This window comes from Genypterus blacodes, unplaced genomic scaffold (assembly GCF_046128005.1).
Source record: "Genypterus blacodes isolate CSIRO-AG114 ecotype Tasmania unplaced genomic scaffold, CSIRO-AGI_Gbla_v1 ptg000145l_1, whole genome shotgun sequence".
Classification (NCBI taxonomy): Eukaryota; Metazoa; Chordata; class Actinopteri; order Ophidiiformes; family Ophidiidae; genus Genypterus; species Genypterus blacodes.
In genome coordinates, this window is record NW_027466947.1 from 122,501 (window position 1) to 148,011 (window position 25,511).

The 25,511-nt window shown below is 48.2% G+C and overlaps 3 protein-coding genes across 3 annotated transcripts in view; 2 read left to right on the top strand and 1 right to left on the bottom strand.

The window, feature by feature from the left end:
* klhl5 (kelch-like family member 5) overlaps positions 1-5,663 on the top strand; it is an 18,429-nt gene extending 12,766 nt beyond the window's left edge. Inside the window, 7 exon segments of the mRNA XM_076165451.1 lie at positions 1-72; positions 729-804; positions 940-1,026; positions 1,910-1,984; positions 2,310-2,447; positions 2,797-2,968; positions 3,917-5,663. The exon segment at positions 1-72 is cut by the window's left edge and continues 153 nt beyond it. Of these exon segments, the coding sequence (XP_076021566.1) occupies positions 1-72; positions 729-804; positions 940-1,026; positions 1,910-1,984; positions 2,310-2,447; positions 2,797-2,968; positions 3,917-3,973 (677 nt within the window). The 3' untranslated portion in view covers positions 3,974-5,663.
* A 1,398-nt stretch (positions 5,664-7,061) lies between these two features.
* On the top strand, positions 7,062-17,923 carry wdr19 (WD repeat domain 19). The gene is made up of 36 exons (XM_076165461.1): positions 7,062-7,165; positions 7,789-7,880; positions 7,975-8,040; positions 8,153-8,278; positions 8,364-8,479; positions 8,576-8,691; positions 8,810-8,890; positions 9,030-9,142; positions 9,327-9,500; positions 9,651-9,721; positions 9,869-10,041; positions 10,302-10,422; positions 10,517-10,623; positions 10,802-10,918; positions 11,030-11,185; positions 11,327-11,474; positions 11,771-11,984; positions 12,090-12,249; positions 12,359-12,469; positions 12,572-12,681; positions 12,764-12,821; positions 12,920-13,066; positions 13,202-13,284; positions 13,374-13,457; positions 13,558-13,704; positions 13,856-13,980; positions 14,192-14,301; positions 14,470-14,538; positions 14,617-14,694; positions 16,177-16,273; positions 16,363-16,487; positions 16,609-16,690; positions 16,829-16,979; positions 17,202-17,325; positions 17,405-17,481; positions 17,570-17,923. The coding sequence occupies exons 1-36, from the start codon at positions 7,160-7,162 to the stop codon at positions 17,682-17,684; spliced, it is 4,050 nt and encodes a 1,349-aa protein (XP_076021576.1). The 5' UTR covers positions 7,062-7,159; the 3' UTR covers positions 17,685-17,923.
* A 78-nt stretch (positions 17,924-18,001) lies between these two features.
* rfc1 (replication factor C (activator 1) 1) lies at positions 18,002-25,294 on the bottom strand. Its single transcript, XM_076165462.1, has 23 exons — positions 25,189-25,294; positions 24,760-24,915; positions 24,411-24,486; positions 24,197-24,310; positions 23,748-24,097; positions 23,495-23,569; positions 23,327-23,404; positions 22,908-23,240; positions 22,699-22,812; positions 22,423-22,602; positions 22,176-22,280; positions 21,653-22,061; positions 21,448-21,563; positions 21,080-21,194; positions 20,861-20,949; positions 20,636-20,773; positions 20,405-20,500; positions 20,054-20,307; positions 19,673-19,790; positions 19,338-19,483; positions 19,027-19,240; positions 18,641-18,832; positions 18,002-18,516 (listed from the first exon to the last, which is right to left on the bottom strand). Exons 1-23 carry the CDS (start codon positions 25,192-25,194, stop codon positions 18,415-18,417), a joined length of 3,576 nt encoding a protein of 1,191 aa, XP_076021577.1. The 5' UTR covers positions 25,195-25,294; the 3' UTR covers positions 18,002-18,414.
* Positions 25,295-25,511: the final 217 nt, after the last annotated feature.

The following is a 25,511-nucleotide window of genomic DNA, read 5'->3' on the forward strand; positions in this document are numbered from 1 at the left end:
TGGAGTGTTACAACCCTCACAGCAAGACCTGGAGCGTCATGCCCCCCATGTCCACACACAGGCACGGCTTAGGTGAGGCGCCGCCGCTTTAACGCAAACACGCCTGACACACACACGAGCTCACAGGGGAGAGGAGTCGCAATGAGGTTTAATTAAGTTGATGCTGCCAGCTGTGCCTATGGAGTGAAGTGTGGCTCTGAACAAGTAAACTTTAGTGATATATCATTGATGGCAGTCTACTGGGAGGTCAGGGGTCAAGCTTAGCTACAGATCATCAGCTGTGGATCAGGTGGTGAGTGATTGAATGCTCTGTGTGAAGGACAGTCTCCTCTCTCGCTGTGCCAAACGACAATGACAACGCCTGCTGTGTGTGGGCTGGAGTGTGTGTGTGTGTGTGTGTGTGTGTGTGTGTGTGTGTGTGTGTGTGTAACTGTGTGCCTGCATGTCAAGGGTGGGGGGGTTTCAAGCACACATCTGGAGCCCCAGATGTTGTGGCAGATAAATCCTCTGCCTATGAAGGTGTCATCATGCCACTATCTCAGCATGCTTAATGGCCTCGCTGCAGTTGCACACACAATAAAAACACACACCCTTGTCCTCACATCTGGGCGCTTTTATGATCTTGTCTGGGCTGATAACGATTTGGTGAGCTGCCATGATTTAATCACGTGTGTGTGTGCGTGTGCGTGTGTGTGGGGGGGTGTGTGTGTGTGTGTGTGTGTGTGCAGGCGTAGCGGTCCTAGAGGGGCCCATGTACGCGGTGGGAGGACACGATGGCTGGAGCTACCTCAGCACGGTGGAAAGGTGAGGAAGGACTCACACACACACAGAGACGTCAAAGGCTGAGAAGACATCTAATAGTTTCACACTTAGAGCCCCGATAGTTGAAATGAGTGACTCTACCATGAGGCTAACCACTTCTGTGTGATTCTCAACCAGGTGGGACCCTCACGCTCGCCAGTGGAGCTTCGTTGCCAGCATGGCCACGCCCAGGAGCACTGTGGGCGTGGCTGTGCTCAATGGAAAGTAAGTGACATCACAAAAGTCCCAACATGCTGCACTTTACCAGTCAATCAAATCTCCTCTCACTGTTAGATTATGATGAATGAAACAAAAAGCAGTAGTGACTCAAAAGGAGCACATTCATACATACAGTACGTTACCATGGTACCATCACTATACACACTCCTCCTATATACACACTGCTGTACCTGAACGCTACATAAACAGGTTTCTGCTCATTCGTTTAGAGAATAAACAAAGTGAAGGTTAGTGTTAGTGTTAAGATGCACACGCTCAGGATGGAAACGATACACACACACACACACACACACACACACACACGCATATACTGACATGTATTAAGAGCTAATATTTGCTTTTTCTATTTCTATTCCACAACACAACCTCTTAGTATCACAACACTGCACCAGTTACCTCAGAGACAAACAACAAAGCTTTTTTACATGGAGATTAATACAGAAACAACCGATTCGTGCAAAGCATGCCCTGCAGCTGTGTGTGTGTGTGTGTGTGTGTGTGTGTGTGTGTGTGTGTGTGTCTTTGCCTGATGGAGCTCATTATTTGCTTGACTAGTCCAGTTGCACTTGTTTTGGTCTTTGCCCTCCTCACACACACACATACACACACACACTGAAAGAGCGGCTCGTGATTCCCCAAGAGTGCTGCTGATGTTGCCTCTTCCCTTACTTCACCTGTGTCGTACAAAACACACACACGCACACACATATATACACACACACACACATAGACGTGTCACAAATCTGAAATGGCCAAATCCAACGAGGATTTGTGTGTGTGTGTGTCTCTCTCTGTCTGTGTGTCTTTGTGTGTGTGTGTGTGTGCGTGCGTGTCCAGAAGAATAACAACCCCACTGTGTTCCTCTCAGGTTGTATGCGGTAGGCGGGCGTGACGGCTCATCCTGTCTGCGCTCAGTGGAGTGTTTCGACCCTCACACCAACAGGTGGGGGCCCGGGGACGTTGGCATGGGAGCTGAATTAATTGTCCTCTCCTCCATTATTTACTGCCTCCTCTCCTCTCTAGTGGAGTAAAGGTTCCTCACACAGCGATCAGAGGTGACAGCTAAAGCTCAGGGGTTTAGTGGAGGAGGCCACACTTCTGTTGGTTAAAGACCCTCATTACGCTCTTTAGTGGAAGGGTTTAGACCAGAAATAGCAAGAGAACACGGTCGTCAAGGTTACAGACTTTATATGGAGATTAAAGTTTAAAGGTTTTTTTTTTAGAAATCTAGTAAAGAGTTCTAACTGTGACGTTGTGTTCTCCTCCAGGTGGACTGGTTGTGCTCCCATGGCTAAACGGCGTGGTGGAGTGGGCGTGGCCACGTGGAACGGCTTCCTGTATGCCATCGGAGGTCACGATGCTCCGGCCTCGTCGCTGTCCTCACGGCTAAGCGACTGTGTGGAGAGGTGTGTGTGTGTGTGTGTGTGTGTGTGTTTGTGTGTGTGTGTGTGTTTGTGGTCATTTAAGTAGCCCTTTCATTGTGTTCATGTCAGATTTTGACCTATTCTGATATTTGGGAAGAGTAACATCAGCTAATATTGATTGAGTATTAATATTCAGCTACTATAAGTGAGCTTGTTCCTGACCTGTATTTATTTAAATGCATAATTTGAGATACTTATAGTGAAGCATTGAAGTCAGCATTGACTGAACAGAAGTGGAGATGAATCATAGATCTGTCTTGTGTGTGTGTGTGTGTGTGTGTGTGTGTGTGTGTGTGTGTGTGTGTGTGTGTGTGTGTGTGTGTGTGTGCAGGTATGACCCTCAGACAGACGCCTGGACTGCAGTCGCCCCCATGAGCCTCAGCAGAGATGCCGTCGGCGTTTGTCTCCTTGGCGACCATCTCTTTGCTGTGGGCGGTTATGACGGGCAGGTGTACCTTAACACTGTGGAGTCTTACGACCCTCAAACCAACGAGTGGACACAGGTACACACGCCACACACACACTGATAAAACTCACTTAACTCACATATATGAACGACAAACAATGTGACCAAATGATGAATAGACCACCAGAGCGGTGACGTGCACACTGAGGGTGGTAGAAGCAGGTGGTGTGTGCGTCCTGCAGCTCACCTCGCTGTTGTTATCACCTTTATGTAACTGTGTGGTTTTCCTCATGCTAATTGATCGCTGCTGTTGCGGTGGGGAAAGAGAGGAGCCGCTTTAAAGTGGAACAGCGCTCCCACTCAGCACCACTCAGGAGTCTCTGCCAGAATCCAAACGTTGTACCCTCGGTCTCTGCGGTCTAGCCTCAGAGGATTGCCGGCTGCCATTTTAGAGACGTGCACCCTGCTGAGAAACACGAGCGGAATAACAGGGCGGACACAGGGAACATTCAGACGGCTGTCAGAAGCAGAAACAAACAAACCCGGTCTGAAGATCACACACATTCCACTGGCACAGCCGCTCGTGCTTCAGCTGCAGCTTCAGCTTCAGCTTCAGCTTCAGCAGCACCGTGTGAATGCCTGAGAGGTGGTAAGGTAAAGTTATGTACACTGACACTGAGTACGTTTATTCAGCCTTCCTCATTACGAGGCTCCTGGGCCACATGCGGCTCTTGAAACCTTTGTTTATGGCTCATTTACATCCACTGAAGTCATAACAACACTATAAAAACAACAAAGGTGCTTTTACTTTAATGGGCGGTCGGGTCGCTGCATTTTCTAGCAGCAGACGAGTGGAACAGGCAGCATGTGGAGTTCAGGTTTGCCTATTGTGCATTCTAATACCGCAGTGTGTGTACGAACACCAACACAAAAGAGGCCATGAACGCATCACGCTGAGGCTGCAGGGTTCAGCATCGGGCGACACACTGCTTCCTCTCCCCGAGTCGTATATTCCTGCTACCATCCCTCTGTTTTTTCGTTCTAGGTCGCCTCTCTGTGTCTGGGCAGGGCTGGTGCCTGTGTTGTGGCCGTCAAACTGTGAGGACACACACACATACACACACATACAAAGGGAGGAGGACCTGTCTGCCTGCCTGCGTGTTACACCATGGCGTTCACCGACTTGTCGGCTAAACCAGAAGGCAAGGCATCGTTACGGAGCACGTCGGAGCTCCTACAAAGTCTCCTGGTCCGTCGGAAAGTGTGAGGATTCACGTCAGAGCTGTGTGTGTCTATTTGAACATCCTGGTACTTTCCGCCACCCACAACCATGACCAAGAAGAACCTGCACCTGAGTTTATGTGAGCGTGACAGAGCAGCTGTCCCAGTTATTTCTTAGCTCTTATTTTCTTCCCCCTAGACAAGGTCGGGCACACACACACACACACACACACACACAAACAAAGCAGGCAGAGTTGCTTTCAGTTTGTATTTGTGGTGACAGAAAGGTGAAACGGAAGGAGACGCTCGTCTGCGATGCCTCATCATTTTCCCCCTCGGTTTTTCTAACAATATCTGATTGCCTGAGTTGATGCTATTTTAATCCCCTGTTCATCTGTCAAGATGCTGCACGCTCTTCTTCTCTCCCTTTCCCTCTCCGTATTTTGACGATAGATGAAAGGAAGACTCTGGGTGTCATGAGCAGCTATATTCAGACATGATTTGGTCCAAAGCCTGTCAACCAACACTTTACTTTTATCACGTTCTTTCAAGTTTGTTTGTAATGTTGCATCATTTTAGAGCCTAACGAGCGCTATGTTCACTTTATTGTTCCGTTTTTACGACCTCTCATTTCCATTTTGGTTCTTCCTCACATTCTTTAACATTGTTATTCTCCCCGAGTAACATGTGACAGAGACCCATCATGCTCTGATACAATGCTAACTCACTGTGGTGTTTATGCATCGCTGCAGGAAAATGTAGTTTTTTACTGTTTTGCCCCAAAGAAAAGGCTGATATATGCTGAGCTAGTTGAACATTTCTCTGCACCTCCTACCATCTCTTTTTACTCTGTCAATGTTTCTGTGTGTGTGGGTTTGCACGTAGTGTGGTCAAGATTGCAAGGAGTATATTTTTATCTCAAATGAGAATCCTCCCCTTCCTCTCTCCACATCCTCAATTCCCTGCTGCTTTCCCTTTATCCCCATTTTCCCATTTCATCACAAGTGCGCACACACACACACAGACACAGACACACACCCCCCCCACACACACAGATACACGTTCCATTCCAATTTAGAGCAGAATAGAGTCAAAATGAAGATTATTCTCATGTGAAAATAATAATAAGACTGAACCTAATAACCTAGATCCAGTTTCTCTCACTGTTTTGTTTGATGTTCATTTCTAACCGATATTAAATCTAATGCTGACTTTGACTGCAGTCAAGGTTCCAGACTGGAAGGCAAAGTGAATCCTTTGTTAAAACTTAACATGTCTGAATGTTTGAGCTTGTTTAGCTTGAAATACATGGGAAGGAAACTCAAGAATACACAGATTCTTGCTGCAGGTTCAATGCTGGAACACGACACAACTACTAATGTATTCTTACTGTAAATGTGTTTTTCCTTGTTTACTTGGATCTGTGTATGTGTGTGTGCATGTCTGTGTGACTGTGAGAGGCAAAGAAGGCATCCTGTGTGAACTGACACATGCAGACACACCGTACACACATGAATACGCTCACAGACACACACTTAAACACGCAGCTGCAAGCCAAGCGTCCCAGGAGCCGGTGCAGATCAAAAAGCCTCCCAACGTCTCGACGTGACGTGAAAAGCAGAGACGATGTTTATTTTTCTATTTCTTTCCCGCTCTGAGTTCTCTTTAGATCAGAGCAATAAAAGGTGAGAAAGTCACCACCACATTCCAAATCTTACCATAGGTTTAGTGTATATGATGTAAAGGAGTTTAAATTAAAGCTGTATCTAGTCTAACTGCATTCTGCTGTATATGATACAATGCTCATTAAATATATAATGTGTTAGTGTGTTTTTGTACCATGAGCTGAGATCATGATGAGGTGTTGTGAAATAATATAGAATGTCTTCAGTTAATTCTACTGTACAGTGCAAAGTACTTCTCTATAAAATATTCTGTAATATAATGTTATGGGTCCTTTTTACAATAAATTTTAAAATTGGAATTACAGTATTTCCTTGTCTTTCTTATATCATATACCCACACACATTTGTCTTTAAGAAGAACACGTAAGATGTAAACATTCCGATGTTGCAGCAGAATCGATGTTGACAGTGGAAGAATGTGCCGGAATTCATTGTTTTGGCCTTGAGAGTTTTTCTGAATTATGTCTCCTAAATTAAAAGTTACAGTCTGATCCGGTGACAGGACATTAACTGAGTGAGACTGTGTGTGAGGAATGTTCACAATCCTTTAACCCCGGGCCCATGGCCAATAGACCAACTGATTCACTCTGTTATTTATTGCAGGGGAAGCAGTAAATCACAACAAGCTTTGGAAAACAGCACACGGTGCCTTTGAGAAATTATGCCAGTGACCTTGTCTTTCCGCCTTAACAGCACCTGAGTCTATTATATGTGACAGGAATGCACATGGGTGAAACAAACAGCTCGAGACTTGTGTCATGCGTATTTGTCACTAACAAACACATCATTCTTACTGCAACAAATTCTACATCCGGTTTGGGGATATTAAGTAAGCTTCATAACCATATAATACCTGTCCTATGGTACCTTCTGTACAGTGTGTGTGTAGGCTTAGAGAGACAGAGGGAGAGCACACTCAACTGTTATTCTTGACACTTTGCACCACCCACTGGTTGAAAGTGTGACATACAGCGTTTGAATTGTGTATGTGGTGATTTATTTTGTCTGTTTGTTGGTCATATTTTGTTTGTTTGTTTTGGTGGGCAGAATTATGGTTACATTTAAATGCAATCCAGCTAGATTTCTGCTAGATTTCGAAACTTTAAGTGACAATGTGGCTTTATAAAAAACAAACAAAATACTAAATACATAGTATAACTCCAGTCCATTAGGTGGCGGTAAAGTGCACATCGCTGGACAAGCCGATATAAATACCAGAAGAAGAAATCATGGGCGCTTCATTGGCTAGTGCCCGTTGCTATGACATCACTAAAGCTTCTGCAGACGCCTATGACATCACTGTAGTTTGTGCAGACTTACGGCATCACTATAGCTTCTACCGAACCTGAGAGTGAAACAAATGATACGACGAAGGCGTTAAAATGAAGGTTTGTACCGGAGACGCGGCACTGACGCGCTTTATTGCGACTTTAACCACACGGCAGAGCTCGCGCTGTAGTTAGCCTGCAAATGCTAACAAAAACCACTGGAACATGGACTCATGTTGACATTAGCGGTAGCTGTTGCTGTTTACATGTTTACTCATGGGTTCATTCCTGAATTCTGCCTCACACATAAGGACGTGGCCAAGTGCTCTAATGTTCACCTGAATGTATGCTTTGCTTAGGTTTTGGGTTTGCAGCTAAAATGCAACAGTAAAGATTGGTTTGGTATTAAGTGTTTCGTATATAGTGAAATTAAACTTCTGTTACAGCAGATTAAAGCTATAGCATGCAGCGTTTTTTGTAAAATGTGCTGAAATCATCATTCCACCCTGTAGCTGTTCGCTCTTACACACACATGCACCAGAGCAGGCAGCCAGTGCAAATCTGAGGTTCGGTGCCCGGCTTGGTCCAAGGTCCACAGACTCGGACCTGCGACCCTCCCAAGCTGAGTCCCCTATGGACTGAGCTACTGCCGCATGAGCAATAACCATCTCAGTATTGTTAGTCTGTGTTAGTGTCTTACTCTCTGGAGGTCACAGCTGACACGGAGTGATCTCTGTTCACAGCGTGTTTTCAGCCTGGCAGACAAACCTTGGGCAGGTTCCAGTCTCCTCTATAAATGGCAGAAGACCCTTGGCAACTACATTGCTGTTGCAGGGTGAGTAAACCATTGGTGTGCTAAGAAACTCTTGATTGTGGATTTAAAAGAGTACAAAATAAATAAAATATGCGACATGCCTCTAATCATGCAGACATGACAACTCTGTGAAGATATTTGATCGTCATGGACAGAAGATGTCTGAACTCAGCCTTCCAGGGTAAGAATGAGGACATGTTTCATCCAATCACAGAAGGTTCAACACATAAACACTCGCTGTCCCACAGTTTTTAATCCCCTTTTCCATCAACTCTCCTTATTTTTCCTCGTAGGCGCTGTGTGTCCATGGACTGGGATAAGGACGGAGACATTCTGGCGGTGGTAGCAGAGAAATCCAGCTCCATTTACATGTGGGACGCCAGTGTCAATAAGACGTCCCAGATAGACAGCGGCATGAGGTGAGACCAGCAGGCATGAGGATTGTTTACGCTCTTAGCGATCACGTCTCACAATTTCTGTCCTGTTGTTTGCCGACGTCAACAGAGATCAGATGTCCTTCATCTTGTGGTCAAAGACGGGCCCACTGTTGGCAGTCGGGACAGTTAAAGGAAACCTGTTGATCTATAACCAGCAGACGTCACGCAAGATCCCTGTACTGGGTAATACACACACACATACGCACACAGAGATACTTGTTTGTGGTTGTTCACTTGTTTGTTTGTTGATCTTCCTCTCTTCTTCATCATGTATATTAGGTAAACACACAAAGAGGATCACCTGTGGGTGCTGGAGCAGTCAGAACCTGCTGGCCCTCGGCAGTGATGACCGTAGTTTGAGCATCAGTAATCACGAGGGGGACACCATCCGACAGGTAAGCACACACAGACACACACACACACACAGGAGGAAGAATAGTGGAAAAAAGATGAGGAAGAGGAGCCAGCGAACCTTTCATTCCTCCCTGATGACACTGAATTCTCTCTTTACAGACGACACTGCGTCAGGAGCCTGCCGACGTTTACTTTTCTATGATGAAGACGGATGAAAGGTCCTCTCAGGGAGAAAGCACTGTAAGTTTGCTGACCTCGCTGATGCTGATCAATACATTCTATTCTATTCTATTCTAGAGATAAAAAAATGGTGATTTAGGAAGAACTAGTTGTGTTGTGCTGTGTGTTTACCTCACTGCTGCAACCAATGATCCTTCAGGTGAGTGTGTCTGTGGGTAAGAAGACGCTGCTGCTTTTCAACCTCAACGACCCTGAGAACCCCATTGAATTGGCCTTCCAGGAGCGTTATGGAAGCATCGTCTCCTACCGCTGGTACTGCACTCGTACACACACACACACACACACACACACACACACACACACACACACACACACACACACACACACACACACACACACACACACACAGAGGTTCACCACTAAACACCGGCTCTGAATCGTGTCAGTGGAGTATTTGTTCTAAACGTATCTCTCTGGCTCTGTGCGTCACTTGCAGGTACGGTGATGGCTACATTCTCATCGGCTTCTCCCATGGTTACTTTGTGGTCATCTCCACCCACATCAGGGAGATCGGGCAGGAGCTCTACCAGGCTCACAACCATAAAGACAGCCTGAACAGTGTGGCCATCTCACAAGCTTTAAATAAGGCTGCCTCCTGTGGAGACAACAGGTACACACACACAAACACACTTTTAAAAGGATCAACTCAATCATCAGTATCTATGTTACCCTGTTAACTGCTCTGTGTGCATGTGTGTGTGTGTGTGTGTTTGTGTGTGTGTGTGTGTGCGTGTGTGTGTGTGTGTGTGTGTCGTTGCAGCATTAAGATCCATGAACTCTCTGAACTCAAAGACATCAGTAACATCGTTCATTTGGAGGATGAGACTAAAGGTGAGACAGACTTCATTACTTTACTGCCAAACCATCATTTCAGGTTCAACTGTATCAGCTCCAACCAGGCGGCGCTCCATCATCTAGTCTTCACTCACCTTTGCCTCTGTACCTCCCCATCTCCTGCCCCCTCCCCTCCCCCACCAGGCCTGGATCAGCTGTGCTGGACAGATGATGGTCAGCTGTTAGCGGTGTCCACACAGAGAGGGACGCTCCATGTCTTCCTGACCAGGCTGCCTATCCTGGGTGACAGTTTTGGTACCAGGCTGGCCTACCTGACCTCCCTGCTGGAGGTCACAGTCTCCAACCAGGTGGAGGGGGTGAGGACACACTCACACTCACACACACACAGAAATGATGGTGTTTTTCAGCAGCAAGGAACAAAGTTGAGAAGGATGACTTTGTAACTTTGTTACTTTGTAACTTTGTGTTTATACAACAAAAGAGCAAATCAAGGCTTGAGTTCAGATAATCTGGGTTTAAGACTGCGGTTGAATCAAACCATTAAACTGTGTCGACTATGGAGCTGTGTGATGTTGAAGAAATCTTTTCAGGAATTCTCTGATGCCGTGTTTGACAGGAAAGTCCAGTGGCCATCGAAGTGGAGGTGGAGCCCACATTCATGGCGGTGGGGCCGTACCATGTGGCTGTGGGGATGAACAACAGAGCCTGGTTCTACGCCCTGGTGGAGCAAGAGCCTGGTGTGTACAGGTGTCCACCATTCAAATGATACTACATGGTTTTAAGTGCTGACAGCTGGATGAGTGTGTGTGATACTGTGTGTGTGTCACTCAGGTTTTACAAAGCTGAAGGACATTGAGTACTTGGGGACGATAGCCAGCATGTGCCTCAACTCAGACTATGCAGCAGCTCTGTTTGAGGGGAAGGTTCAGCTGCACATGGTGAGTCACCTGTGTGTGTGTGTGTGTGTGTGTGTGTGTGATATAACACCTGTATGACAGACTAATGGGATAAACTGTTATTCATGTATTTGAATGAATCAATGTTTGTGTTAATTGTGTGACAGGTAGTGCTCACTGTAAATGTACATCTGTGTGTGTGTGTGTGTGTGTGTTGTAGATTGAGGCCAAAGACCAGGAGGAGAAGAAGCAGATGAAGCTGTTTCCAGATGAGGAGAGGAAAGGTCGAATCCTGTGCCACGCGCTCACCGCCGACTTCCTCTACTACGGCACTGATGTGAGACTCACAGCTCCATTTACCACATTTCTTGGAAAGCCGATGCAGATTTCAAACGACATAATCCTCTCTCTCTCTCTCTCTCTCTCTCTCCCTCTCTCTCTCTCTCAGTCAGGTGATGTGGTGTGTGTGTTGGTGGAGGACTGGCAGACAGTGAGCAGCTACAGCCACTCTGTGGGTGTGAGGAAGGTGTTCCCTGACCCAAATGGCACTCGGTTGGTCTTTATTGACGACAAGAACAGCGGCTTCCTGCTCTCGCCTGGGAACGTCAGTACCTCCGCCTCGTTCACACCTCGGTCACACACATTTAGAGCAACAGTGAATGAACCAAGACGTTTTTCATTAAATGTGTGTGTGTGTGTGTGTGTGTGTGTGTGTGTGTGTGTGTGTGTGTGTGTGGCCATCCAGGCGACAGACTCCTGCTACGAGCTCCCCAACTTCTCTCCCACCATCACAGGTGTGCTGTGGGAGAACTGGCACGCTGATGGAGGAGTGTTTGTAGCTTACGATGAGGACAAGGTCTCCACCTACGCCCTGCATAAGAACACCATATATGGTATGAACAATATGATGCTTATGTCATCATGAGCAGGTATGTGTTGACCCTAAAATATTCCTTTAACCCTAGACCAAGCTCTCTCTCTCTCTATCTCTCTCTCTCTCTGTCTGTCTCTCTCTCTCTCTGTCTGTCTGTCTGTCTGTCTGTCTGTCTGTCTGTCTGTCTGTCTGTCTGTCTGTCTCTCTCTCTCTCTCTCTCTCTCTCTCTCTCTCTCTCTCTCTCTCTCTCTCTCTCTCTCTCTCTCTCTCTCTCTCTCTCTCTCTCTCTCTCTCTGTCTCTCTCTCTCTCCCCAGGTCTCCAGGTGGTGTTGGTTGGTAGCACCGCGCTCCTTTACTCCCAGAGGCCTTTGCTGCTGTACAATGGGGAGCTCACGTGTCAGACACCAAGTGGCAAAACCAGCGAGGTGGCACTGAGCACACACTCCTTCCTCAACCGTCCATCCAGCACACAATCGGGCTCAGCGCAGGAGCTCAGCAAGCAGCTGGCTCAGGCTCTCATGCTCAAGAGGTCAGCAGCAAAATGAATCACGACCAGTCTCTGTTAGATTTCAACATTATAGGATCAAAAGGAGTATTTATCTGTGCTAATGTGTGTGTGTGTGTTTGCGGTCAGGTTTACAGAAGCCTGGGATCTTTGTAAGTCTGCAGGCAGCGCAAAGGATTGGGTGGAGATTGGCCGAGCCTGTCTGGTCCACATGGAGGTGGAGCTGGCCATCCAGGTCTACCGCATGAGTGGCAATGTGGGCATGGTGCTGTCACTGCAGAGCATCCAGGTAGGGCTTACACCTGCCCACACACACACACACACACACACACACACACACACACACACACACACACACACACACACACTTCTCTTCAAACCTCTGTGTGTCTCTGCAGGGTATAGAGGACAGGAATTTGCTAGCTGGACATTTAGCCATGTTTCTTGGTGACTACAACCTGGCCCAGGATCTCTATCTGTCCTCAAGCTCTCCCATTGCTGCCCTGGAGGTAATACACACACACACACACACACACACTGCAAGTAGTAAAGTTCTCCACATGAGCTATAATGTTGAGCTAAACGTTGTTCCTGTTTGTTTGGTGCTTTAGATGAGGAGAGACCTGTTGCATTGGGACAGTGCTCTCCTGTTAGCTAAGAGGCTAGCAGAAGACCAGATTACCTTTATATCCAAAGAATATGCTGTCCATCTGGAGTTTATGTAAGTAGACACACACACACACACAAAATGGCAACCTACAGTAGACCTGCCACACTAAATGTAACCCTTTGTGTCTTTCCAGTGGCGACTATGTGAATGCACTGGCACACTATGAGAAAGGCCTGACCCACGACAACAAAGTAATCAATATTGGATTGGATCGATGGTTTGACCCTCTTCAGTGTCTCTCCTCTGTGACCGTCTTCACCTCACCTCCCGTCTTTGTGTTCCTGTGCAGTTCTTGGAGCACGATGAGGCGTGCAGGGCGGGCTTGGCCAGGATGTCCATCCGGATGGGCGACATCAGGAAAGGAGCGGCTCAGGCCATTCAGCACCAGAGCAGAGTCCTCAAGAAGGAATGTGGAGCCATACTGGAGAGCATGAAGGTACAATGCACTCCCACCATCTCCCTCCTCTTTCGGGTGTCAGGTTTTGTCAGTTTTCTATAGGTTAGCAGAGGTTAAATGTATTGAATTGCTGTTTTTAATGACATTAGTTCGTTTCCTTGTTTTTGTTTACAGCAATATTCAGAGGCGGCTCAACTTTATGAAAAAGGGCAATATTATGACAAGGCTGCGTCAGTCTACATTCGCTGCAAGAACTGGTGAGGTACACACCATCACACACACACTCACACACGCCTGGAGGTTTCTCTCTGCCTCTACTCAGTCTGACTTTATTTCAATCACTCAGGGCGAAGGTTGGAGAGCTGCTCCCACACGTCTCCTCTCCTAAGATCCACCTGCAGTACGCCAAAGCCAAGGAGGTGGACGGCAAGTAGGTGCTCACTCTCTGTTCTACGCCTGTCTCTGCGACCAGTGACACAAAAGCCAATGGTGTGTGTCTGTGTGTGTCTGTGTGTGTGTGTGCTCACCAGGTATAAAGACGCAGCGCAGGCCTACGAGAGCGCAAAGGATTGGGACAACATGATCCGTGTTCTGCTGGACCACCTGAACAACCCTGAAGACGCCGTCCGCATTGTCAGGGAGACGCAGAGCATAGATGGAGCAAAGATGGTTGCTAGGTAGGCTGGATCAGTGCACACACACACTGAACACGCTGAACATATGTGTTATATGTTCAGCCACCATAAAAAGTGGAAACGTATCAGCGGTAGCGGTACTTCAGAGTTGGTCGTGGACGGGAGGACTCATGAGGTCACCGTCTCATTCTAGGTTCTTTCTGCGGCTGAACGACTACGGCTCAGCCATCCAGTTCCTGGTGATGTCACAGTGCAACGATGAAGCTTTCCAGCTGGCACAGCAGCATGGACAGATGGAGGTCTATGCAGACATCATAGGTAAGTGTGTGTGTGTGTGTGTGTGTGTGTGTGTGTGTGTGGGAGCAAGAGAACTAAAATTTCAGACACAGCATCCAGGCAGCAATGGCATCAATCTGTGTGAATTTGGGGCAAATGGGAATATACTCCAAATACATTAACCCACATCATTCATCATTGTATAAGAAGAACAAGGTAACCTACCTTTGTGTGTTTGTCTGTGTGTGTCCAGGCTCAGATGCGACTCAGGAGGATTACCAGAGCATTGCTCTCTACTTTGAAGGGGAGAAGAAACACCTGCAAGCTGGAAAGTTCTTCCAGAAGTGTGGACAGTACAGCAGAGTATGAACTCAGTCAATCAGCTATGAGCTCACTCATTCATACATGCATTTATATGTTCAGTCAGATCATTGATTTGTGTGTATTCTGCCTCATCGTCCCCCCATTGGCTTCTGGATTGATTGACTCAGTTCATCAGTTGATTATTTATTTCTGTCCCATCTGTCTCAGGCACTGAAGCACTTCCTGAAGTGTCCCAACAGTGATGACAGCCTGGCGGTGGAGATGGCCATAGAGACGGTGAGACAGGAAGTCTTCAAGTGGAGGAGTTCACTTTGGACATTTGATGGATTGTTATTGGATGTGTGTGTGTTCCAGGTGGGCCTGGCCAAGGACGGTGCTCTGACTAACCAACTGATTGATTACCTGATGGGGGAGAGCGACGGGATGCCAAAGGTAACACTAAACCTTCGCTTCTGATATCTGCAGTATTAAGAGTTGGTTTGATTGATTGACTCATTCATCGTGTCGTTCATGTTTTATGCCACTGTTTCTCTTTCCACTACACTTGTGTAGTGTCACTCAGTGAGTAGCCTTGCTAGTGTGTGTGTGTGGGTTTTGTGCGTGTGTGCACATCAACACTGTAAGCATTCGCTCAGTATTAGACGATACTCAGACCTCCAACAAGCCTCAAGTTTCCTGAAAGTTCCCTGTAAGTTTCCCAAAGTGTCTGAAAGTTTCCCTTAAGTACCCTGAACGTTTCTTTCTTCTTTCTCCTGATCGTTTCTTTTTTCGGTAAATTTCCCGTAAGTTTCCGTCAGTTTCCGCAAGATTCCGCAAGTTTCTTTCTTTCTTTTTTTCTTCTTCTGAAAGTTCCTCAAAGTTTCCTTAAGTTTCTGAAAGATTCCCGAAAGCTTCTTTGTTTCTTTCTTTCTTTTCCCGGTAATTTTCCTTGTAATTTGGGGCAAAATTTCCTTGTAATATTCAGGACATTTTTGGGACATTTTCTCGGGACATTTTCCCCAGTAATTTTACGGTAATTGACGGGAAATTTGAGCGGTAATATCCGGAAACTTTCAGGAAAAAGAAAGAAACTTTCAAACAAGAAAAAGAAGAGGTGAAGAAAAAGAGCAATAGACCCAAAAAATTCCACAAACTGAAAAAATAGGTGAAAGAAAAGAAAGGAAGGAAAGAAAGAAATAAAGGAAGAGGGATAGGAAGGAATAAGGAAGAAAAGAGCTATAGAATAGAAAATAGGAAAAAAGGAGGTGAAGAACAAAACGACGGAATAGAAAAAAGAGAGATGTGTAGGTGAAGAAACCAAAGCCAAGAATAGAAAAACGCGAAATAAGAGGTGAAGAAAAATAAATGATCTATAACGGAATGGCAGTTTGAAAACAATCATGTTCAGCCCAAAGTGGTGATCAGAGTGTGTGGAGTGTGTTCAGTGTTCAGTGTTCAGTGCTGCATCGTGTGCTGTTGAAAGAGAAAGATTCACAAACCCTTTGATTCTGATGCATTCTGCACTTGGAGACGGCGTGTTGGTGAGGAAGGAGTCCGCATTGAATGAGACGAGATGAGAAATCAGTTTGATTCCGCATTTCATTGGTCAGGTTTGCATAGTTGGGAGAATCCATTTTGTGTAGAAGATTCTTAAAGTATAATGGAAGGTTTGAGGTGAATGTGTTTGAGGTGGAGTTGTGGCTTTGCAGCGTTGTTTCATTATTAATATTTTCCTTCCTACATATTTAAGCATCGCTGCCGTTTGATGTTTCTCCACCCGAGCTGCTTCACTTGCAGAATGTGTCCAGTTCTCTGTCCTGGTAGCTGATTGCAAAAATTGTTTCAAAACAAACGTTAGCTGCACGCAGATTGTGAGCGCGTGTTTCGGTCATGAGTTCACTAAAATGTTGACGTTTCTCTCACATTTCTCCCCAGGATGCCAAGTATCTGTTCCGGCTCTACATGGCTCTGCAGCAGTACAGGGAGGCGGCTCGCACTGCCATCATCATCGCCAGAGAGGAGCAGTGTGCAGGTACAAACACAGCGCCACACACTCACACACACACACGTCACACACACACGCTCACACTGTTGATCCTGTTCTTGCTTGTGTGTTCGCAGGGAACTACCGTAACGCCCACGACGTGTTGTTCAGCATGTACACAGAGCTGCAGGCACAGAAGATCAAGATCCCTGCTGAGATGGCCACCAACCTGATGATCCTTCACTCATACTTACTGGTCAAGGTGATCAGGGTCGTTACTCTAAAACACAAACTGAGACACCGGCTTGTTTTAGTTCAGTTCCCTCAGTCGCTAATCTGATCAAAGGTGGAGCCATTGAATGTTGAACTCCATGTTTCCGCAGACCCATGTGAGGAGAGGAGACCATCTGAAAGGCGCTCGCATGCTCATCCGTGTGAGCAACAACATCAGCAAGTTTCCTGCACGTGAGTCAGGAAGTCAAATTAGACTGTGGCTTTTTTCTCTCATTAATATCGGAAAGGAACATCAAATATAAGAGAAGCTCACATTCACCACCACATAATGCAAGCAGGTGCACGTGCAATAACTCTGTGTGTGTGTAGACGTTGTGCCCATTCTGACGTCGGCTGTCATCGAGTGTCACCGTGCCGGCCTGAAGAACTCGGCCTTCAGTTTCGCCGCCATGCTCATGAGGCCGGAGTACCGCAATGAAATCGACACTAAGTACAGAAAGAAGATAGAAGCCATGGTTCGGTCAGTACGAGAGTGTGTGTGTGTGTGTGTGTGTGTGTGTGTGTGTGTGTGTGTGTGTGTGTGTGTGTGTGTGTGTGTGTGTGTGTGTGTGTGTGTGTGTGTGTGTGTGTGTGTGTGTGTGTGTGTGTGTGTGTGTGTGTGTGTGTGTGTGTGTCTCCTGTTCTCCCAACATAACTTCTCTCTCTCTTCATGGCTTTCTTCTTCTTCTCTTTCTGGCCTCAGTCGTCCGGACACGTCGGAGCTGGAGGAGGAGACGACCCCGTGTCCATTCTGCGGCTCCCAGTTGCCACAGAACGAGCTGCTGTGTATCTCCTGCAAGAACAACCTGCCGTACTGCATCGCAACGGTACACAACACACACACACACAGCAGAGCCCATTAATCCAGACGCTTTATTTATTCAAGCCCTCTCCTCCATCCCTCAGGGTCGCCACATGCTGAAGGAGGACTGGTGTGTGTGTCCTCACTGTGAATTCCCTGCTCTTTACTCACAATTCATCATGTAAGTGACCCACATGTGCAACAACACACACTTACTTACCCTTACTTTCTACTATAGCTCAACATTTCTTGCGTGTGTGTGTGTGTAGGCTGCTGGAGACAGAGGGTGTGTGTCCCATGTGTTCTGAGACTCTGAGCATCAATCAGGTGAAGAAGATCTCCGACTGCAGCAAATATCTGCAGACTGACGAGGCGCCTCAGTGAGGGAGGAAGAGGTCGGGATGGGAGCAGCACTTCTTCTTCACTGTCTTGTTGTAGATGTAGATTTGATGGAGCAAACACACACACACACACACTCGCCATTCTTTCTTCCTTTACAGACAAATCTCTCTTAGCTGTATTTTTCTATTTATATATTTGTGAGTGTGAGGAAGATTTTCATATCCATGTATTCTTCAGATAAAGAGGTTTGATGCATAAAAACATAACATGAAGTCGTTTCCTTCCTGCACACCTTTCTACTTTGATTGATCGCTGAGCTGATCAGATGATGGGAAAAAGAAAGGAGCGACACTCAGGAGTGACATTTCTCTATTTATACTCATGAAATCTTTACAAAATCTTCATTTACAGGAAGTGTTAGATGGTCCAGATGTGGTCAGAGTGCACATCTGTATGAATGTAAACAATCAGCAGACAGAGTCACAGACAAACTGCACAGTATGTAACAGCCGCTGGAAATATAAAGTCCTGTTCAGGTGGAATTCATTGGAGTGTTTACATGATAGGAGCCAGGCAGAGGTCGCTTCATTCGCTCAGTACAGCAACAGTGTAATAGACAGAGGATCTATGAGAGAGAGAGAACGAGAGAGAACGAGAGAGAGAGAGAGGACTGTGGGACTTTTCCTACTCAACGTTTGTTAAAGGTTTATTGCAAACCTGAAGAAGCGGTGCAGAGAGTGTTAGACTCTCTGCAGGGGGGGGGTGGGGGGGCTCATTTCTTAGCCTTGCCCTTTCCCTTTCCCTTCCCTTTGCCTTTGCCGGAATCCTCCGTCTTCTCCTTCTTGGGCTCCTTGGTGGCTCTGGCCTTTTTCTGCTGTGTAGGAGGAACAGGACACAGATGAGACGGAGCAGAAGAAATGCATCAAACGCATTAGTGAGCTAGTAGGATCAAAGAGTGAGACGTGCAGTTCAGCTGAGAACACACACGCCGTTCTTACTTTGATCATGGCGTCGGCTTTGACGCCTTCCTCCTCTTCCTCCTCCGACTGCTGGTTGCCTCGCTGCTCCGCCTCCTCCCCTCCCAGCTCAGACTCGGCTCCGCCTCCGCGCCGGCCCTTCTTGATAATTTGCAGCGAGTACGGCGTCAGGTGAGCCTCCCGGTTGTACGCACGCGTGAACGCAGCCTTCACCTGCAGGGAGACGGAACGACACAATGTGACGACTCAGCGCATCTGACCAGGACCAGACACACAAAGAAACACACACAAAGCCCTCAAAAGGTCCACAGTTCCACTTCATATTCTGAGTAGTCGATGTTTTAAAGGCAGATGTGTCTTGGCTTCAATCATTGTTTACATTTCCGTCCTCTCAGTCCCCAGCTGACCTTAGAGTCCAGTTTGGAGTAGGGGTCAGGTTGTCCTCCCCAGACGCTGATTTCCATCATGCCGTCCACGTCCTCCCTGATGAGCTGGTAGTCGTCCAGCAGCCGCACGGCCTGGCCGGCTCCCTCCGCCCCGAGTCTCTGCAGGGGGCTCAGCAGGGCCTGGCTCAGGTAGGGCAGGTAGTCCTGGTTCACAGCCTGCCTGCTGCTCAGCGTCCTGCAGGGAGGAGAGAACCAAACCGTTACCCACAATCCTGCTGTGGTTTTGGGGCCGGTGTGTGTGTGTGTGTGGGCGGGGCGGATGTCCTGCTCACCTGAGGCTCATGTGTGACGACAGCTCCTGCAGGATGCGAGAGTGTTTGTTGGCTGAGGAGTTTTTACCGAGCCAGCTGGGGAAGGTGGGGAACTGACTCATGTAACCACGCATGAGCTCGCCTGGCAACACGCTGGCATAGACCGCCTAAAGCACACACACACACACACACACACAGACAGACAGACACACAGAGTTTAGCTGAATGCAATGTACACAGACAGGTGTGTGTACCCGAGTGTATAACTTTGGCTCTGTCTTTATCTCTCGTAAGGAATAACAATGAACCCAGTGTGTGTGTGTGTGTGTGTGTGTGTGTGAGAGAGAGAGAGAGACCTGGGTGGGCAGCAGTGACCAGTTCTGCCGAGATCGGATCTGTCTGTCCACCAGGTCCCCGTCACTGATGGAGTCGGCCGTCTTACTGAGCAAAACCAGATGAGACTTCAGATCCCCACTGACAGAGAGACAGAGACAGAGAGAGAGACAGAGAGAGAGAGAGAGAGAGAGAGAGAGAGAGAGAGAGAGAGAGACATTATTTATGTCCAACGTGTGTGTGTGTGTGTGTGTGTGTGTGTGTGTGTGTGTGTGTGTGTGTGTGTGTGTGTGTGTGTGTGTGTGTGTGTGTGTGTGTGTGTGTGTGTGTGTGTGTGTGTGTGTGTGTGTGTGTGTGTGTGTGTGTGTGTGTGTGTGCGTGCGTGTGTGTGTGTGTGCGTTCACCTGGCAGCAGCAGGTCGCACATGCAGGTAGTTCTCTTGGACAAAGAGCGGCGCTAGCGAGTAGTCATGGAAGAAGAGGTCGGACTTGTCGATGAAGCTCATGCTCCTCGTCTCCTCGCCAGAGGCAAACACCTTCCTGCACACGTCGAAGGGTCCTAGCTTGGTGTCCTTACGCGCTCTGGCCGCGTCCGACTTACACTGGTCGTACGTCATCACCTTATCCTTGGCCGACCACATGCTCAGGTTGTGGATCACCTGGAGAGAAGAGGAGGAGGAAGAAGAGGAAGGTTCAGGCGTCTCTGGGCCTCTTTCCCTGTATGACTTCACTTTGTTTACACTTGCTCTACTTTACCTGTCGCACATCTTGATTGGACGCCAAGATGATTTCGTTGAGGGCTGGTGGGGGAATCTTCAGTCCCTCCTTAAAGGCCAGAGACATCATGGCTCCCTGAAAATGGGGGAATAGAGGAGCAATTTAAACCTTTGACCCCCAGATTTCTCCTCCACTAATCCATGAAGCTTCTGTCAGGTGTGTGTGTGTGTGTGTGTGTGTGTGTGTGTGTGTGTGTGTGTGTGTGTGTACCTTGATCTGCTCCACTCGTGGTCTCTGGAAGCGCAGATCAAAGCAGTAGTTGGCCAGGGATCTGATCTTCTGGTGGTTGCGGTCGTTGCACATGCAGATGATGGGAATCTTGGAATTCCTGATCAGGCCGATCATCTCCTACGATAAACAAAAGGTCAGAGGTCAGCATGAGGAAAGGAAACACAGGCGACGACGCAAAATGGATCCATGTATGTTGTGGTCGACCTGAATTCCTCCTCTGTCTTCATTTCCAGCCATGCCGTCCACCTCATCCATGATCAGGACGTGTTTACTGCTCACTGTCTGAGACGTGCCTACACACACACACACACACACACACACACACACACACACACACACACACACACACACACGTATTTCTCTACATTTGGATATCTTTCTGGTCCATTTGAATGAGTCATGGCGGTGAGACGGCGGCTGCACCTCTATAGAATCCCTCGATGCTCGTGTTGTTCAGAGACTCGGCCACGACCTCCTTCAGGCTGTTCTTACTGCGAGTGCTGCTGGCGTTCATCTCCACGTAGCTGAAGCCCAACTCCTACGCGCGCACACACACACACACACACACACACACACACACACACACACACACACACACACACACACACACACACACACACACACACACACACACACACACACACACACACACACACACACACACACACACACACACACACACACACACACACACACACACACACACTTCTTAGACAATGTCCTCACGCACAACAAAAATGCAGCAACAACAACAACAAACAGGTGTGTGCATGTGTGTGTGTGTGTCTGACCTCGCAGACCAGGGCAGCTGTGGTGGTCTTCCCCACCCCTGGAGGTCCAGAGAGCAGCGCGGCTTTGAACGTCGATCCGTCGTCTCTTCCTCCACCAAACTTGCCAAACCTGGCAGCTGCACAGCAACAGACACACACTCAGTCCTCCTTCACTCACACACACACAGCGAACGTGGCGTCCTGGATGGTATCTGGACTCTGGTACCTGCTGGTTTGGCGGCAGATCCTCCGCTGTGGTGCTTGTTCCAGTTCTGCAGCCAGCGCAGCAGCTTATTGGCGCAGCTCTGCTCTCCCTGCTGGCCAATCACGGTCTTCAGAGAGCGGGGGCGGTACTTATCCACCCACAGCAGACTGGCCTCCTGTCCGGCCACCGAGGGCGAAGACGGCGAGGAGGAGGACAGGCCCAGCCCCCTCCGCACCTTTGGGGCCGAGCCTCGGCCGGGCGGGGTGGAGTCGTCTTTGGCCCCGGCACCTCGGCCTCGGGTCTGGCCGGTCTTGGAGGGGCTCGGGGTGTGAGGGGACCTGGAGTTCCCCATAGAGGGGGAGACCTTCCGGCCCCTGGGTGAGGTCTTTGAGGGCTGGCTGCTGGGGGTTCGGCTCTTTGACCCCTTGTTCTGATCGACCCAGAGATGCCACAGATCAAAACTAAATTCAAACTCACAACATTTCTAGCCATTCCAAACATCTCCGGTTCAAAGTGCACGACACACTGATATGAGAGCGCTGACCTCAGCCTCTGCAGCGACCTCGTACTTGGACTTCTTCCCTGGTTTAGTTCTGATCAGCTCCAACAGGCCGTCCTCATCCAGGATCTTGGTACCTAAACTCAGCGCCTATCAAAATAAAACACACGTAACTTAAGCAGGTAAACATCTTCATCCACCTCCGCCTGCTGTTCTTCAACCAGAGGATGACGGCTGAATGCTGCAGTACTGTGACGTCGCGGTTGAAGCATGTAAACAGAGAGATGGTCACCTTGTCCAGCTTTGAGACACCGCTGTCCCGGCCCTGCACCATGTACGTGGTCTTCTTACTGATGTTGCCCGTCACCTTGCCTCCATAACGTTCGATGAGGGTCTTGGCGTCGTCTCGCTCCATGGACTCCAGGACGCCCGTCAGCACAAACACACACCCCTCCAAACAGTTGTCTGCTCCCTGGAAAACACACACAAACGAAGATCAGCTATTGTAAGGTGCCTTGCTCAAAGGCAATTTTGTTTCTTTTTGTACAGCCGCAGGTAAGAGCATTACCGTGGGGATCTCCTTGGAGCCCAGAGCTCGCGGTCCATCTCTGTTCAGGAAGTTCCTGAAGGCGGCAGAGTTGACTTTCTTCTTCTCTGCGTCCTCGGGACTCGTGCTCGCACTCTGTGGTCGGGGGGAGAGACAGAACAGAAGACGTTTGTTTCCCCATCACAGAGACGACGTGCAGGTCAGAGGGGTGAAGCGTCCCACCGGCTCACCTCTGCTTTGATGGGTGACGTTTTGACTGCAGTCGATGTGGTTGGCGTGGCAACACTTCTTGTTCTGGGTGTGAACTTCCTGTCTGATGGCGTCAGCGGCTCCTTTTTGGGTGAGATTTTCATTTTTGTGGGCGTGGTGGAGGTTTGACTCTTGGCTCCTTCCTGCTTCTCCTCATCCTTTTTCTTCATCATGGCCAGTTTGGAGCTGGCTTTGACCGGAGCGGGTTTCTTCTTGGGAGTCGGACTGATGACGTCGTCCACCTCGTCGCTCTTCGTCGGGCCGCTTGTGCTCCTGGCCGTCGCTCCGTGTTTCTCACCCGAGTCTTTACGAGCCTGGATGAGGATTCACAGCAAATGTTTAACAATCATGGGTGACAACAGAGCTCACATGATGAAGAACGGGCTCGAGGTTACTTCACCTTCTTGGCATGTGGCTCCTTGTCCAACATGTCCAGCGTTCTGGCAAACTCTTCATCATCGTGGATCTGCTTCTCCAGCTGAGGAATGTCAGAATCAGAGAGGGAGATTAGGGAAGGAGAAGGATTGAAATGTTTCCCGTCGAGAAGTGCAGCTGAGGCTCCGCTCACCTCCATGTCCTCGTCCATCTGCAGCTGTCGGGCGATGTCTTCATCAGTGGTGAGGTCATCTGGGTCCTGTGTTGGCTGAGTGGACGGTTTGTATTATAAAGTGTCCAGAGGTACAAACACTCACAGTTACATGTTTATGCTGGTGTTTGTCTCTTTGGGTCTTGATTTGATTTAAACCGGGACTAAAAAAAGGATGAAGAACGGACACAAGTGAGAGAGTAAAGCAGCGATGAAGAGGAGCTGGAGTACTCACAGCCTTCCTCTTGGTGCTGGCCACCAGCTTCTTATCCGAGCGCTGGACGTTCCCACCGCCAAAGTAGTCCAGCACGGAGGTGGGGGTGCGTTTGGGCTGGGGGGGCGGGGCCGACTTTGGGGTGACAGGGACAGGGGGGGATTTGACAGGGGGGGACTTAACAGGGGGGGACTTGACAGGGGGGGACTTAACAGGGGGGGACTTGACAGGGGAGGACTTGACAGGGGGGGACTTGACGCTAGGAGACTTCCCCCCCGCTCTGGTCCTGGGCCCGGTCTTCTCTCTGTTGCTGCCATTCTGTTTGGGTTTGACGGTTTGCTTCAAGGACGTAAAGTTGTCGCTGTCCGAGTCTGGAAGCAAACAGAGACACAAGAGCTCCAGAATCCACGCCTGCAGCTTCCTCCATATTTGGACAAACAGACAGGTAGGTGTGTGTGTGTGTGTCTCACCTGTTTCAGAGACGTATTGCACAGGGTCCTTTTTGGGTGGCGGCTCTGCCTTGGTGCTCTTCGGTTTCTCTTTGGGCGACTTCTTCGTCTTCTTCTCCAGCTCATCCTCAGAATCTGTTCAGACCGAGAGCGAAGGTGAAGACAATGGACACCAAAGAGACGTTTTGGTTCCTTCATCACAGGACGGCATGATGGACAGCAGCGTCACACTAACCTGATTCAATGACGGCTCGCTTCTTGCGTTTCTTCTCCTTGTCTTTGTGTTTCTCCTCTGATTTGGGGCTTGTGGCCTGAAGCAACAACAAACAGATAAGGGGTAACAGAGTGAACAGGAACTAATCAACACAATGACATCACAATTTCACTGCATGTTGACTTCATTCGTCAATTTATTCAACAGGTTCTCACTTCATTGACTGATTTATTATCTATTATTATCTTTTTCTAACCATGCTCCACACTCTTTAATCATAGTAACATAGTATAAACAAGATAAGATTATATTCCAGACTGAAGTGTCTCAAACAAACACAAGGAGGACAAGGATGACATCATTCTCATGCCTTAGGAGATTGTTTTTTCTTCTTCTTTAGGTCCTCTTCTGAAGAGAGAGGCTTCTCCTTCTTCTTCTTCTCCTCCTCTGGGCTGATGCTTCCATTTTGGGCTGCTTTCTGCACCACAGGCTTCGATACCGACGGCACAAAGAACCGCCTAATGTCCTGAGACACACACAGACACACACAGATCGTGTTTTTAAGTCACTTCTTTCACTTCCTGACGTAAAATTTCCACGTTGCTAACGCAGAGCGGATCTGGACTTTAACGTTTAACTTTATGAACATTGTTTATCAACCAACTAATAACTATTCAAAGGTAAACAAGCCGATCCTCTTTAGCGGCTAACTGCGTAATAACGGCTCTGATCCGGAAACACGCAGAGCAAAGCGGCGGTGGACGCGGTGAGTGCAGGAGTGTGTGATCCGGTCACGTACCATCATTACCGGCTCGGTCCCGCGGAGTTTGACCAGATTGAAGTCTCTTGACAAGCGAGCATCCAGCTGCAGCTTGGCGCCAAGCTACGTTCTGCCGTCGCTTGAAGATGACGTACATGCGTTTGCATATGGCGTACACACACACATGCCCGCCCGATTGACCGCTCTGATTTATTGAACAAAACATTTTAAAACTACAAAGAACTACATGTAGTTTTCAGTCTTTAATTCTTGTTTATTTTTTTATACACATTTCTTTCCTCTTTTTCGTCCTTAAATGTTTCATACTTTCAGGATAATTCAGCTTCTATAAAAACGTTCAA